General features: G+C 36.8%; 1 protein-coding gene across 3 annotated transcripts in view; it reads right to left on the reverse strand.

Annotated features, from left to right (window-relative positions):
* The window catches only part of BRF1 (BRF1 RNA polymerase III transcription initiation factor subunit), a 218,245-nt gene that overhangs the window by 55,621 nt on the left and 145,414 nt on the right, over positions 1–17,210 (reverse strand). For all 3 annotated transcript variants that reach the window (XM_039336739.1, XM_039336730.1, XM_039336721.1), the window contains 3 exons: positions 4,635–4,696; positions 4,115–4,196; positions 3,509–3,564 (listed from right to left, as the gene is read on the reverse strand). In XM_039336739.1, coding sequence (XP_039192673.1) covers positions 3,509–3,564; positions 4,115–4,196; positions 4,635–4,696 — 200 coding nt within the window. The remainder of the gene's footprint in view (positions 1–3,508; positions 3,565–4,114; positions 4,197–4,634; positions 4,697–17,210) is intronic.

The following is a 17,210-nucleotide window of genomic DNA, read 5'->3' on the forward strand; positions in this document are numbered from 1 at the left end:
GCCCCATGTAACAAACTCATTTCTGCATTCTGTTGCATCTAACACCATTTTCAAAGGAATTTCCACACAGAACATATGAGTTGCAATCTGCTTGCGAAGGTATCAGGACAAAGTAACTGAACCTGCAATTGATTTGATTCACACTAACAAACTGTAAAAATAAAACCTGGCATTCCCACAATGAATTAGGCTGCATATTTGAAATATAATATGGACTTGTAAGTGAAAAATGTGATTTTAGTTTAGCTTGGTAATAAACAAATTCTTGGATCCAAATGTACTTAGAAAGTTCCTATCCTTAAATTTCTAAATATAAATATTAATATTTTCACAACTTATTCTTAGTTGGTATTTCTTGGGATGCTAATAAAAAACAGAGTAATTCTGTCAAACCTGGCCTGTGCCTGCTGATGAAGACTAGCCTTTCTTCCTCTTCTTCATGCTAAAATTGATAGTCTTTTCGCTTGCAGTCCACACACTCCTTTTTGGTTCTTCTAAATGCTGACAATTCCCCATGGCTCTGTTTCTTCATTTCTAAACTCTTTTTTTTGGTCCCAGTTGCGGAAGAATTATTTTCAAGTAGTGTTTTTTGTAAAATGTCAGTATAAAATAAATCACATTATTGCTACCCACAGACATACAAGCATAGAAGAAGAACTTACTGCAAATCTTTGTTCTGCTGATCTCAATGGAAATATCAAACAGCAGTGCAACCACTGCTTGCAACATGAGACTCAAGGGATGCATAGACTGTACAAGTAAAAGCCAAGAACTATGTCCAAGGGCTCTCTGGGACTGCTATACTGTAGATCACTGGAAACTGCCAAAAATGCATAAGTTGAAAATCTGCTGGAAAATGGGCCTGAATAAATGTAATCCCCTGAGAAAGGATATGTGATACTCAAAGCAACTGTAATGCCAACTAGATACACAATGCACTGAATTTAAATGCAGCAATAAAAATGGAGGAAGCCGCTTTTAACAAATCAGCCATCGGGTTCAGTACTGTCTGTCCTCTGACAAGACAGTTCTCTAAGTTATAGGTTTCTCTAAGTTATCAAACAGGCATCATTTATATCCCTATTTGAAGATACTAGGAATCAAGCTTGGATTTTTTGCATGCAAAGCATGTACTCTGCTGTTGAGCTCTAGTCTCTGCTGCTGAATACAAAAATTGCAGGTGTGATGGGGATGGTGCTAGGATTTTATGAGGAAACAAAACGCAAAAACAGCAATTGCTTGGTTAAAAAGATACTGCCAGTTTTTCAAAGAAAGTACATCATTTCTGCATCTCTCCAACTTTTCCACTTGCAAGACAGAACCCAGACCTTGGTGATGTTTCTCTCTCTATGCTAGGTACTATGAAAGCATAGTTTAGCAAGCTAAATTATAGATTTACTGAACATTAGGATATTAGAGTTAAGGTAGCGAATTACTGTTTATGCTAACTATGCATTATGTCTTCATTGAGTTTTGGTAATCTATACCTTACCATCATCTCTCTCATAGATACTCACATTTAGATGTATAGAAAAGTTTTATTTAAAGGGATAGCCTGACTAGTTTCATGATGGATTTACATAGAATAAAATAGCATCTTAGAAAAAGAAGGCTGGAATGTGCAGCTACTGCTAAAAGGAGGAAATCTACTTCCCAACCTTTCTTTCATAATTATTGGGACAGAGTTTGGATATATAATATTCTTCACTACTGAAGAAAGAAGTGACTGTGCAAATGACAACAATCCTGAAGCTGCAACTGATCCAGCTTGAAAGAGAACCACAGCATGTCAGGTAAAAGAGCGGGGAAATTTCAAAATGTAGTGCAATGGACTGCTTTAATAACTGAAAAATCTTCCAGAAAATTTTTGTCCAAAAGAGGGAGTGGAATTTCATTAATGGGAAGAGGAAGCAAATGAACAACACAGGCTTCCCTGCTCTCTTATTAATTCAGATTAAAGAGTACTTTCTGAAGTATAAAAGTCTAACATAACTTCAAAATATCTATCATAAATATTTCTTCAATTTTTCAAAGAGAAAACTGGTATGAAAATGGGTAACTACTAACATTCTTATTGTGTTTGTCTGTTTGTACTCTCAAGTTAGCCCAAACAGTGCATTATACCGCAATAAGTTTTGAATCAGAGTGCCTAAAATCTGCTAACTTAAAGAAAGCATTAAAAATCCCAGGGCCCATTACTCCTGTGGAACTGAAATTTCCATATTTGAATCAGTTTATTTGCAAATGTATGGCTGTTGCAGGATCCCCTTGTTCACATGATCATGATTTTTAACATTCCTTGCCAGTTTCCTTAAAAACAAAATAAATAAGGAAGTCAACAGGAAGTCAGGTCACTCCTGCTCCCACTGCTTTTTACCTGCCTGTAGTCATTCCATTCATCTGTTTAGGTAAGCAAATATTGACTCTTATTATAGAAGTATTTTTGCCATTACGATTGTTTATACACACACACACACACACACACACACACACACACACACACTCTTCTTAGCTGATCACGGGACTATGTAGCACTGAATTAAAAAAACCAATATGATTGGCCTAAAATTTAATTCTATTCAAATCAGACTGCACTAACTTTCTCTCAAAGGATGACTCAACAGGTCACAGGACTGCCTAGAAGCATTTACTTTTTTCTACCTATGGCAGCACTGAGCCACCTTTGACTAATCTCAATCAACTAAGCAAAGTCAGATGTAGTTAGAACCTCAGTGGGAGGTCATCAGAAGAAAAGACAGGGCTCTTGGCCAGACTGGGAAATCAAACGAATACCCTGAAAAAAACTCACGCAAATCTACCTGTTAACTCTGCCAGCAAAACTGCATGGATGGAGTCCACAAAAATGGAGCTCAATTTGAGAGCAATCTTATCTTAATGTGTCTAGCTATTTTATTAAGTAGGACAAAGAAGCTTCAAAATACTTATTTTAAAAATAAATATATAATTAAGAAAGTTTGGATTACATATGATTTGCTTTAATGATATTAAAAGCATTACTGCAGTAAAAAATGTCTGAATCTAAGTAACGGTTTATATATATATTTATGCAGTGCACATAAAACAGACACTAATAATATATTTGTAGTGACACGAGGATTTTAACAAGCATATATGATAGAATGCATGAAAAGATAAGCTTCATATTTATTTTAAAAATAGAGATGAAAAATAAATTATAATATTACAGTCTTAATTCAAGCAGTCTGTTCTCACAGTAGCCAACCAACTGCACAAGGAAGCCCACCAATTTCCCAGCAGCTGGTCTTCAGAAGCAGTCACACAAGCAATCAAGACTATGATCCCATGACTTTCATTTACTGGTCCAGCCCTTTTTTAAAGCCAGCCAAGCTGGTAAGATTGAATTCTTATTCTAAAGAACATTGGTATTTACAATGAAATACTTTCTATTGGTCTTATTCAACAGAATTAAACATTGTTCAAATATGTTTCTTTTCACATCAAATAGTATTTCAAAAATACCATTTACCTTATGTTCCTTATAAATCCCAAGCTCTTTTTCTTTTGCTATCCTTGCTTCTTTTTCTAAAAAAATGATAAAAGAGAAGTGTAAGCGAAATAATGTTTTAAAGAATCGGGGGTTGAAGGTGGGGGTAGAGATGGGAGCAAACACAGACTTGATTTTTTCCCTTCTGCAGCAGAATCAAATCTAGAACAGTGGCCAGTAATGCAGTGTCACAGGTGCCGTAATACCTCTGACATACCCAAGTGAAAACAATGGAGCTAAGGATGCCCAATGTTCACAGTTCTGAGGAGATCTTTCCTGAGGCTTGCAGTATTCTTATTTTATCATATGGTGGAGGTATGAACTAAAAGATAACACACCCAGGGTTTGTGTCTTTATGTTAAAGAATGTATTTAAAACTGCTAAGTCTTCTTAAAATAATGTAACTATGATTTACTTCAAACTTATCAGTTACAGTTAATGTTTTGAGCCCTCTAAGTTTACTGCTTTTGTTTGTTGTTATTTGCCACTTTGTAAGCCTTCCAGCCTAAGAAATTATATGTAAACACTGTCATAAGCAAATAAAAAGCAAACAAGATCACCAGAAAGATTTTTATTTATTTTGCTTACCCTTTTGTTCCTTTAAATAATCTGCATTTTCCTTCATCCACAATTCTGCTTTTATCCTGGCTTCTGAATCATTAAGTATGTACTAGATATGGAGAGTAAAAGTGTTAGACTTCTGCAGTGAATATATAGGAATTAGCAGAATCACCTTCCTTATCATGTCCACCATTTTCCTCACCCAAACCAATTCACGCTTTCCCAAAGACAGTTCCTCTCTTTTATATTTAAAGTATAGATACTGATTTTATAAACAAAACAAATAATTCATTTCTACTTATTCTATTTCTCTGTATATACATGCTTATTTACTATCAATCAATCATCAGTTTCATTTAAATAAAGAATTTTGTATTAATTTGTCTGTGTAGCACATGCAACTTCTGAATAGAATATAGAATAACATTCCTTTTTCTTGAGGGAAAAACAATAACATTAGCCTTATTTAAAAAAAACCTCTGATAATTTTGAACATCCACATATGTATAGAAACAATTATGAGAGGTGGGGGTGGAACGATTCTTACCATATCTATTTCACTGTCATCAATTCCACTTAGATCTAATTCACCATCTCCAGTATTTTCATCTAAACAGAAGTAAGGCAAATTTTAATTATGGTATGCATTCATTCCAAATCAACTCTGATTCAATCTCTGGCTTTAATCATCTCAGAAACACAGTCTTTCTGATAACTGGTTTGCTAACAAAGCAATCATTCAGCATATGGGGCCTATCCATATTAAAAAAGGGAAGAAAGATTTTTTTCCCTTAACCACACTTTTCTCTAGTTATTGTTTCTTATGTGAATACAAACTGTCACTGAAGTTAATTATTGTAGAAAATAGGTACAGACAAGGCTTGCCCTTCATCTCTTTAAGAATTATTATTAATATAATTCAGTGATAAACATTCAATTAAATATAAAGTGAAGGAATGAGAGGTTAGGAACTTTTAAATGCCCCAAAGTCAAGGACATGCAATATCTAAATAGTTGCTGCATTCACCCATGTGAATGATGAATGCCATTGAGTAGCTGCACTAATCATCATAACATCTGTTTTGTATGCATGAATGTACACATGGGAAATTAGAGCGATAACTAGGTAAAAGGCTAGCAATTGGGGAGGTCACTTTGAGTGTTCCTCACCCTGCTAGCCTAAGCAGTCCACCCAAGATCCAGGAAAATGAATTACAGTTGCCAGTTAGAAACCTGCCCAGATTTACATTCCACAATAGGGTGTAAAAGCAGCAGCTTCCCAGCACAGATGTCCAAATGTCTTTCCTTTCTAAGCCCTGCTGTCTGTGCTTCTCTCTTATCTACTGTTATTGTAAATAAAAAGGGCACAAAACAGAAGATAATGTTTGGTCTGGAGAAGGGATATAAGCCTCTCTTCTCCCACTCTGTGAAGGCTAAGTCTCCAGTTTGCAATCTACAATCTGTCCTGAAAATGCCCCAATTAGGGAAGCAAATGAAAGAAAAAACCTCCTATTGCATCATTGCTTATTGTTACTGAGCCTTATTAATCTTGAGAAAGACACCTTTCAAAAGTGCACTATAGTAGTTTTACTGTCAAGAAATATCACAGTGCTATACAGATACAACCTAGCTTTGAGGGACAGAAAGCAAAAACTCTGGATATTTCATGCATTTTGAAGAAGTAGCGACAAACTAAAACAATGGATTGGAACAGAATCAGGTAACAATAAATACAGAAATAAATGGATACCAGAAGTGGAAGAGGTCAACGTGCTTAGGATTCCATAAATCTTCTCAGTAATTAATCTAAATACAGCACTTTTTGTTCAAATACTGTGACAGTGTTTTCAACTATCCAATAATATTCTTATATTTATGCCATCCGAAACATTTTGCACACTTATCTCCTGGAAGAATATCAGATGATACACATTCGGTAGGCAATTTTATGATCATAGATTGACTGAAAAGCTTATGGAAAAGGTTATTAAATGACATAGTTTAGTCATGAGTTCACTGACAATTCAGCAAAGTCTTGCTCTGAAGTTATCTTCTACTTGATAGTTTTCACACAAGACTAGAAGTTAAAAAATCCTAGCAGTTACGCATTCAAAAATGCATTGCTGTTCTTTCAGCAATTTAGTCAATATGGCATACTGCATTTAATCCTCCAGGGAAAGATTGAAGGCAAACGAAGTCCAGGCAGAAGAAGAACATCGTGGCTTCAAAATCTAAGGGATTGGTTTGGACAAAACTCAGCAGCACTTTTTCGTGCGGCTGCTGATAAAAACAGGATTGCCAACATGATCGCCAACGTCCAATAACGGATATGGAACAAGAAGAAGAAGTTGACTCTTCTTGAGTTCTAAATTGCCTTTGCATTTAGTAAGCACATAAATGCAACCTGTACTTCACCCTTCAAAACACTTAAGCATGTGTTGTTACAGGCAGTGCTATTAGGCCATTCCAAGTGGAACATTTTGCATTATTCTTATGCCATGCAATTTGAGTTTGCAGATGGGTGAGGACCCATTAAAAGGTTAAGTGTTTATTTTTAGTTGAACTGATGTTGTCTAGACTGAGATACACACATCAAAAACATAATCTCTCCATTTAATCTTTAAGTTGCAGCTTTTAAATAGTATATTTTAAAAATTTAGATCAATTCATGCATCTACCGGGCAAGAGCAAACATAATGTGAAGTGCATGTTAGAACTTGGCAAACTGTTACCAACTCATTTGTTTATGGTGCATGTATTGTGTCAAACTCCTCCTACGAGGCCAAGTTATTTGCTCATCCAGTCCAGTGCTGTCAGCTCTGAGCAGTATCTCTGGTGAATGTTGCCTGAGGACAAAAGGCTGAGGTCTTGGCTAATAATTATTACATTTCTCAAATGCCATTTTACAGCAATCTGTTGCCAAATTTTGTTGGTGCTGTCCAGGGAATTTCAAGGAAATACATAAAAGGGGTTTGTGTATTTCTATAATTTAAACATTATAAGTAGCTCAACTCTACCAGAGAATCATGACCAGCTCTCTGTATTTTTAGAAATATAACAAGCAAGCAAAAACCAGAGGTTCCTATGGGTAATATTAAAATTAATTATATTACAGGAAGATACTGGGAGGTCTGCAAAATATTTCAATTTTGATCATGTTTCAAATTTGAAATGTTCTATTTTGAATACAAGACATAGAAGTACAAATAATCCTCAACTACAATGGGGATAGGATTTTCCATCACTAAGCAATGTGGTCATTAAATGAGTCATGCCCAGTTATACGTTTTGGTTTTTTGGCTATGGTTGTTAAGTATATCACACAGACATTAAGTGAATCCAGCTTCTAGCTTTGCTTGTTGGAAGCCCCTTGGGAAGGTCACAAATGGCAGGTGACCCTGGGATACTGCAACCCTCATCAATACATGCTGGTTGCAAAGTGCTCAAATTTTGATCACCTGACTGCTATACAGTATAAGTGCAAGGACCAGTCGTAAGTCACCTTTTACAACATTTTAACTTTGAATACTCATTAAATAAATGCTCATAAGTCGAGGTCTACCTATATGTCAAATTTAAAAAAACTTTTTTTCTGCTTGAAACATTACCCAATTCATTGGAACAGTCTGTTTTACACTTCGAATGGTGACTTTAGCCTGGGAGTGCATCAAACAGTTTGGATTCAAAACGTTTTGTTAATGCAATTACTCCTCATATATTTAATAATTTTCTGTTCGGATCATATTGTAAATTACATTTTGTCTGCAACTTTTGAAAGGGGACTGGAATCTGTACTCCAGAGTCTGGAGAAGCTACACATGACTCTGTGGTCTCAGTTTTGTTCCCTGTTTCAAACCATAATTAATCTTGGTTACATGCTTTGAATGTAGATCTTTCCTTAAGAACCAAGGAAGTAACTTGGGGAATGAGATTCAACATGTTTTCCAGCACTCTTAACAACTGAGAGGGAGCCCACAATGATCCACCTTTTCATTTTCTGTCTTATTCTGTCATAAATTGACAAATTAAATGATCAACTGCTGCACACACATATGCAGCTTTGAACCATAGTCAATATGATCCACTGTATAGAATAAATACTTTCAAATAAATTCTGGAAATTTCATCAAAAAAAAAGCACATGGTGCATAAGAACTTAAAACTAGTCTGCAAACTAGACCATTTCCATGAATAGCAGATGCATTTTGTGTCAACATTTTAATTTAAACTTGTTTTGGAATTTGTGCCAATTGTTTCCTCTGTCAGCATCAAGAGTCAGAGAACTCATTTACCAACTGCTGAATTGCAGAACAAGGAACTGATCTGAAATAAGCACAACCTAAACTCAGCAGAGGGAGGACATGGAGTAATTGAAGGCTACTGGTCCTGTCTACAAATAGCCACTCTTCATTTCATCTGACAGGCATTTATTAAGTGAAAAGAGTACCGGTACATGGGGCTTTCAAATACCCAAGTTTCTGTCCCCTGTAAACAAAGAAGTTGGGCTATTAAATCAGCATCCACTATAAGGGTCAAATCTGAGAAAGAAAAACAGCTGTTCTAACGCATCACAGTAAACTCCATTGCAATCATCAACAAAACTAGCAAATCTGTCTTAACTTCCAAGTGGGCCACCTATGGTCCATAAAGCACCTTACTCTAGAAATAAAGGGGAAAGCTGCTCCCAATTCTTGGCCCCTTTTTCAAATGAAATACAATGGCATTCTCTTTCTAGTCAAACAAATATAATATTCTAAATAATATTCTCTTCAATAACTCCCATGAAATTCAATGTTCACTATCCTTTTGGCCTCTGATCTTAAAACAGATCATTTTGATGAAAATCCTGACACATTTTCCTTTCTTCTTTTGTTTTGTTTTTTTCTTGCAGAGGAAGCCAAAGTCTGCAACAGAGTATGGATTTGGGGGTTTCGCCTGTTGGTTTTTAAAAAAGAGGTCCCGCTTTCAGCTATTAATCCTATAAGCAGATCAGAGAGTGCCTTTACAGTTAAGGGGCAACTCTTACCCCACTCCCTTCTCTGCCCCTTTTAATCTTTCTGGTGGAACCAGCAGTTTCCGCAGCTTTCGATCAAATCTCCAACTCAATTATAGTCCTTGAAAGCGTCTGTCAGGCCCTTCATGCTGTTATTGCCGCCTCCCTGTTCCAGAATCTACAGAAACTGAACATTAAGGCTCAACGAGAAAGGAAGGATCCATTTCTCAAAGACAGAGTATGCAGTTTTATTCTTTTGCATGTTTCATGCAGGCTTGGAAAGTTTTGCTGTGACCTTCCAGACAACCCTGGTCAAGATACATAATACCAGTCTATTAAATGAACCACTGGTCAAATTCAATATAAAGGCAGTTTCACACATTCATGCTTAGACTGAAAGAGATCACTGTTAACTACTGTTTTTGCTACATACAGCCTCATTCTTCTACTATCTCTTGCTGTGCAACACTAGTACAAAACAGGTTCAAAATCCATTAATGGAAAGCTTATGTAGCAAGGCTTCCTCATGTTTGAAGTCTCAAAAAAATGGTCTCTTGGGCAGCAAAAAAAATGAAAAGCCTGTTCATTTGCTGAGTGAGAATTACAGGTCTATAAAGGTATTCTTTGACTTATGACCATTCATTCACCAACTTAGTTACAGTTACAGTGGTTCTGAAAAAGGGAGTTACAATTAGTCCTCAAACTTACAACTGTTGTAGCAACACAGTAGTCACATGATCAAAATCCAGACACTTTACAGCCCACCCAAACTTATGATCACATGGGCACTTCAACTGCTCCCACCCATCCATCTCCCCTCACCTATGCTCTTTTGGCTACCTTGTCCTCCACAGCATCTACCACCCTAGCTGACCTTCTTGCTTCCACTGCTAACCAAGGCAATTGCTGGCCTCACAGCCATTTCCTTGCAAGACCTGTAGAAGATGGTCTCAAGTGGTCAGCAGCTGCCTCATGAAGGGACAGGCCAGGCCGTATCAGCAGAGGGAGAAAGAAAACAGTGAAACCTGAGGCAGCACAAGTCTCAGAAGGCATAGTAGCAAGAGCAGCTGTGGCTGAGGCTGGACTGAAACAGTTGTGGCTTCTAAGGGTGACAAGACATCCCCTTGCACCTTGCTACTGGGCCAGGCTGGGGCTAGGCTTCTTGGATGTAGGAGAGAGCCTGACAAAGGTTATGGGAAGGAATTAAAGGAAGCATCAGTTTAGAATCATTATGTAGCCACAAAAGAACAAAGTCCAGCCCTGCCTTCATTGAAAGCTGTTAATGCTTATCTAGCTCTGTACAGATGCTAACCATTATTCTGAGGAGATTCCTCTGCATAAACTGTAGTAATAAATCTAATTTAATTAGATTAAATTAATTTTAAATTTAAATTAATCTAATTAATCATTTAATTAGAGCCTTCACGTGTGGACCTGGGTGTTGTTTTTTTGCATCTGACAATGCTGCACAGAAGCTCAAGGGCTTCTTGTAGTCTAGAGCCAGGGCACACTGAGACACCCCTTTGCACTGTCCTACTATACCAGGCTGGAGCTGGGCTTCACACTCTGAAGGGCTTTGAACTACAGTATGCTGCAGTTCACAGGTCTTACAGCTCTAGAGCTGTGGTACACCAAGTCCCTGAGTAGCAGTGTATTCTTTCCCCAACTTGCCTGAGCTCATGCCACGCTGCAGCACACACACACCAACTTGCATGCAGCTTGTGCCAATCCGCCCAGGACCTACTGCAACCCCTGCAGTAACCCTGGCACTCCCTCCACTAAGTGAGGCAGTTCTGTGACATCACACTTTATGATTGCATAGTTTAGCAATGGAAGTTCGGATCCCAATTGTGGTTTTAAATTAAGTACTACCTGCAATTAGGCTAGCTGTTGCTGCTGCTGCTATTCATTCTGTGGTTTCAGTGTGTAATATGTAAAATAGATTTCTGGTAAAATAGATTTCTGGCAGTTTTACTGTTTTTGATAGACCAGGCATCAGAGGCCTAACTAGCCTCCTGCAGAGATTCCACTGTCAACCAGAGGGGTCCTGAGACATCTTTCATTTCCTAATGGAAATGAGGCCTACCAGATTCCTTTCCCAGAGGAAGCCTCAAGGCACTTGAAGAGGTAGAATAACAGAGGAATCCCATACTCTTTCTTGGTAGATCTTTCTTGCCAGCACCAGTGAGATAGAGAAGTATTACAAAGTAGGAAGTTCTCCCAAGTCTCTCTTCAGAAGTGCTTTCTTCTTTCTCTGTGGGCTGGTAAGTAGCAGATCCATACCTTTCTTATGTCTCTTATTGGTGCTGAGAATAGTGGATGAATACAGAAATGAAGTAAGAGGATCGAAAAATAGGAGATCATTCCCATGCTGTCTCAGTGGACCTGTTGTTGTGTGCTGAAATCAAGAAAAGACTTGACAGCTTGAGATGATGAGAGAGATGATGTTAAGTATTAAAGGAATGTCAAAACAACAAGAGCACTTACAGTAAATAGTGAGGCAATTTACCTAGACAAATGGTGGACTCCCTTTTAATGGAGGTTCTTAAATGGAGCTTAGATGTCCATCTCTCAGGAATGATTTAAAGGACTGTGCATTGTGCAGGTTCCAGTTCCTGCTTTCTGAGATTAGCCAATAGGTATTTAAGGCTTTGTGCAAGTCAGTGTAGAAGACTACATAAGTCTTTTATTTCCCACTGGGAAATAAAAAATTGCCCAAGAGCTGTCTCTATTATTATAAGGACCTCTGGTCGGTTTCTCACTTTTTGCTTTCCATTTTATTTTTCTGAAGCTTGCATTTTATGTTCTTGTTTTGGTAAATAACTCTGGCAAATAGCTTTAACAGATATTTAAAAAGTTATCCAAAATAGTATTTCAGGAGGTTCTAATTATTTACTAATTTATTTTTACCCCCTACCAATGAATGACCTTATCTAGCAGCTTCATGAGGATGCTGAATAAAATGGCTGACAAACCAAGCCCTGAAACACCTCACATAAAAGATTGATCTTAGTATTTTTTAATGGTACGTACTGTTATTTTACTTGTGTCCTGTTTCTCTCTTTTTTGGCATGCCATGCAGAATCTTGTTATATTTAAATAAACAAACAAACCTAGGCTATATGTATACATTATTTGGTATAAACATTCAAGAAAAATACTGAGTGGGGTATAGGAAACGTATATAAAATTACTGAAACAGTATTACTTCTAAAAAATTATACATATATTTTTTAAAAAATCCAAAAATGAAAGTCTCAAACCATCAAGCAGAAAAAAATCAAACTATTTTTAAAATTAACAAACAATAGATATATAACAACTATTATTTTTTAAACAGTAAATTAGACCTTGCATTAATCAATACTTCCATTCAAAGAGCCAGTTCAAAGGCTGAGAATGAGCAGTATCTTCAGTGCATGGTTTTAGATCTCCACCTAAAAAAACTACAGGCAATGCCTGTTGAAACTTTTAAAATCCAAGTCCAAGAGGTTGATGTAGGTAGATGAACAGGCTGAGCCCGAGGGAGAAGTCAAACATGTCATAAATCACATGTCCCTGCCGCCCTGCAAGAGATCTAAGTCCAGCCCACCTTGAATGCCTCTCTTATCTCCTGCTCATTTTCTTTGATCACTAGTTGGTCAGATTGTTGTAGAGAGCATAAGCTTGCTTTAAAGCTTTACACTCATTTGATCTGCATGAATTTCCTGATTTCCCCTGCGCTTGACACTTACTACATTCTAATGCTTCTGGCCACTTATAAGAAATAATATGCAAATTTGTTTTTCAGAAAATTTGCAAAATGCAACTTTTCTTGTAGTATTTGGGATTATCTTGCTGCCACCTTGGTTTTGTAAGGAGCACAGAGTTTTCTTTTAGACCCTGAAAACAATTGTGCTTCATTGTATAATTTGTTTTGCTTACATTCCTGTAACTTTCATTGAAGTCCCCGCTGGAAGCAAATCTTTATCCAAATAAGAGGATTCCTTTACAACCAACAATAAATGAATTGCATGGAATCTTCTGGAGCCTGTAAAATTAAGAACCATTCATATTTAATTCTATATTATGCCATGAAATAAAATAGTGTTGCTATTTGATTCCCCAATGGTATAATGTTTGAAATACATTGACAAGGAAGTCAAGAAGTAACTATGACAATAATTATTAAATTAACAAATAAGAATGGAATACTACAAATTTCTTCAAACTGTGAATTCCAACCCTGGAAAACAATTATAAATTGCTTGTATTTTTCATAAGACATATCTAGATGCATGCCTTGAACCTTGGCTAAATTTGATAATGGTCAAGGTGAGGGGTGTTGTGAAGAATTATCAAAGCATCAGAAAGATAAAATTACTAAAAACCTGAGATGAAATGGACTCTAGCTGGTCAAGAGACAACTGGGTTTTTATCCTGTGAAATCATCAGGGATCAGTTTGTTAGTCTGCAACTCCTGAGGAAGTGGATAGGGCTCCTGGTAGTGTCACTTGGATTGCTACCCTTTCTGTTTAGTTAAAACCTCTGATAAGATGACAAGAGGCTGGATTCCCAATTAATGTTTCTTTGATGAGACAATGTTTCCATTTCCTTTGAAACAGGCTGCAGTGCACAACCTATTCAGAAATCTTTGATTGATCCCATTATTATCCATCATAGGTTTTGGACCAGAATTCAGCACAGAGAGTACACTAATCAAACGTATGGATGACCAGAACTGGGGGAGCACAACTTCTTGGTCCTCAGCCTTTCAACACTATTAATGGTATCATTCTGGTCTGGCTCTAAAGGACTGGAGAGGGAGGCATTGTTCTTGGGTGGTTCTCCTTTTTCTGATGATATTGTTTTTTGACAGTGGTCGGGGAGGGGAAAAAAGTTTGCTAGAGACTTGTGCTTTGTGGAATGCCCCAGGTTCTCTATTCTTCTCTTGAACATTTACATAAAATCACTGGTGAGGTCATCCATTGGCACAATGTCATATATCTGTCAGTACTCCTTGATCTCAACTTTCATCGAAAGTGTAGGTGGTAAGTGTAGTGAGAAGAGCCATTGTATCTCTTTCTGAGCCATTCAAACTAGATAAATTATCCATGTCTTGTTTACATTTCATCTTGACTTTCATCATGTCTCAATTGTCAAGAGATATATTTTGTTGGTGTGTGTGTATGTAGGGGGGACTTTATCCTGCATTTCTTCCTGATCATAAAACATACTTCCAAGGGATTATATCTGATACCTTTGCTCTGTCAGCATTTGAAAAATCCATCAAGAAATTATTCTTTCTCCAGACTTCAATGGTTTTATTTTCAATTTTAGAATTAATTTTAATCTGTATTTTCATTCTGTAGTTTCTTTTAACATCTGCCAACTGCTTTTAGTTGTCACCAGGTTACAAAAGTGTGGCATAAATGAAATAGCCAAATAAATTACATAGGAAATCTAGTCTGCAAAGAAAAATTACAATATGTATCACATGCATCGTTTTACCTTTTAGTCAGTATTTATACTCAAACCACTAGTCTAACATTAGATAACATAAATTGGATTACAAACAATCTGACTTACCAGAAGATTAGCACAGTTGGACACTTCTGGGAAAAATATCAACAAGATACAAAGAAAGAACTGCCAGAAAGTGAACATTAAAAAACAGAACTAGGTTTTGATATATCGTTCAAAGCTCAATCTTACTTTGGCTTCATAGAACTCTTCTAATTTCCATTTAGCTTTTTTTTTCTTTTTGCTGGATGTTGCTGTTCATGACTTTCTCAGGAACCAATAAAAGGAAAACAAAATGTCTCAGCATTTAACATACTGCCAATGTGGCTTCTATAGTTTCAACTTGGCTTATGTGGATCACACTGGGGTATTAAATGGATCTTGCAAAATATAAGAGTGGCACAGAGTTCTTCCCTTAGCCAGAGATTCACGTACACTTGTGTGTTTATCTACCCATCTCTCCAGATGTTGTGAACAGTATTTTTATTTGTAGAGAGTTCTTTCAATTCTGGACGCTTAAAACAGATGGTACCTCATATAATATGTCTTAATTGTGGAAGGGAATATTAAACTATCCAGAAAAAAAGACTCTAGACAAAAATTTCTCTCACTCATGCACATATACAGTTTCTTCTACTATTGAACAGAGCATAATTGCTTGCATTGCCAAGTGTATCTAACCATGTTCAAATTCTGCTATTAAAATAAAAGTTATGCTATATTTTGTTTATTAATTAAGATTAACATACCCATTCCTGGGCTCTTCCATCTGATAGCCCACTTGCTGATGGAAACTCCTCCCCATGTTGGAACTGGAAGACTTCAGTCTGTAAGATAGGTGTGGCCAGGTCTTGTAGACCTTAGGAATTCATGGGCTCCATAACATCAATAGTTTGTCTGAGGTCATCTCAGTTCCAAACATGTAAACAGCCATGTTAGCCCTGATTTTCACTGCCAAACGATTGTATGAGTTCTGAACATGGTAAAATCACTCCCAAGCAGCTTCCCTCTGCTTAAATGGCTTCTTAGTTTTCAAAGAACCTCTGGGAGATGAAGCAATAGAACCAAATCTGTAGTGCATGTAAAAAATAATTAAGACTGAATTTGAGCATGGTTACATACCCAAGCTAAAGTCTCCTCTGTGGTGATAAGGGAGTCAAAGCATATTTACTTCTCTTATTACATTCACAAATTGTCTGTTGGTACTTTTTGGGGTGGCCAACTCCCTCTTGAATAGAGCCACCATGTTGATTTATTGCCTGGCTAATGTGATCAGTTTGCTCAACACTTTTGCCAGCAAAGTCACTCAAATTCACTCTGATCTGGACTCCATTTAGATGGGGTCTTGGATGGAGCACTCTCTTGCCAAGTTATCTCAGTTTCCATTTACTTTGTTACCTCTGGGGAAATGGATAGAATGCTCTATATGGAGCTGTCCTTAAAGACCACCCAGAGGTCTCAGTTCGTAAAAAATTCAGTGGCCCAGGTGTTTATAGATTTTGAACCAGACGCCACATATTACATCTATTTGGTGATCACTGCACTAGCCTACTCTTAGCTTAGCCTCTTCGAATCATCTGGCACTCAATTGTCCAAGATTTCTCAAAGACAATACATAACTAATAATACATAATTATAAGCTACTTTTGTTGATGTCCTTGTATGAAAGTAATCTGACCCTGGAGATTTAATCTCATCTTCTTACTTGTTGAAGAAGATTATACCAAAAAAGAATTCAACAGCTCCTTGGAATTTTTTTTAAAAAATTTTTTGGGTGGGGAGAAGTTGGTTACGTGTTAGCATTTTTCAATTTCAACTGAACAGCTGGTTTATTCAGTCTTTGCTTTTTACTCTGAATGTGTCTAATGAAGCCTTTTTTGTTATTGTTAGCATCCTTCTGTAACTTATTCTGAGATGTGTTTTTTGAATTCCACCTCTATAGTTCTGAGTTATCGCTCAATACTTTTGTGAACTGGTTCATTTTTCATTTCCTATATGCAGTATTTGTTGCTTTTTCAGATCTTTTTTATGCCTGATATTAGTCTTTTTTTTTTTTTTTTTTGGGTGGAATGAAAGGATGGATGGATGAGAATATCAACTGATCCCCCAAGCCTTTTTCTGACATTTTCGTGTCCATGGTGATATAATTGTATATCTTTTCTATAGTATCATTTGCTCCCACATGTATTAGCATGAAGAAATAATTATCCATGGAGTGGAAAACTTTTGGAAGATGTTCTGTCATGTCCCTTATCCTTGCTCCTGGCTGTTGATAATCTTCACAAGCAAATGGGGTCAGTCAATAACTCATACTAACAAATCACCAACTTTCATGATTCTCCTTTGTCTTCTTATGAGGCACAGTTGTAGCCTCTCTGCCCTTTAGGGATTGCATCTTGCCTTTTTTTTCTTCTTTTGAACATTCAAAATCTGTTTCATTGATAAGGACCTGAACACTGCTTTGGCATTCATGTGTTATACAATATCTTCTATAGAACCTGTTTGTGGATGTCTTTCTGTTTTCAACTCCATGGATAATTAATTCTTCATGCTAATACATGTGGGATCAAATGATATTGCAGAAAAGATGTACAATTATATCACCATGGACATGAAAATCTTAGAAAA

This window comes from Crotalus tigris, unplaced genomic scaffold (assembly GCF_016545835.1).
Source record: "Crotalus tigris isolate CLP2741 ecotype Arizona unplaced genomic scaffold, ASM1654583v1 scf7180000017548.2638350, whole genome shotgun sequence".
Taxonomy (NCBI): Eukaryota; Metazoa; Chordata; class Lepidosauria; order Squamata; family Viperidae; genus Crotalus; species Crotalus tigris.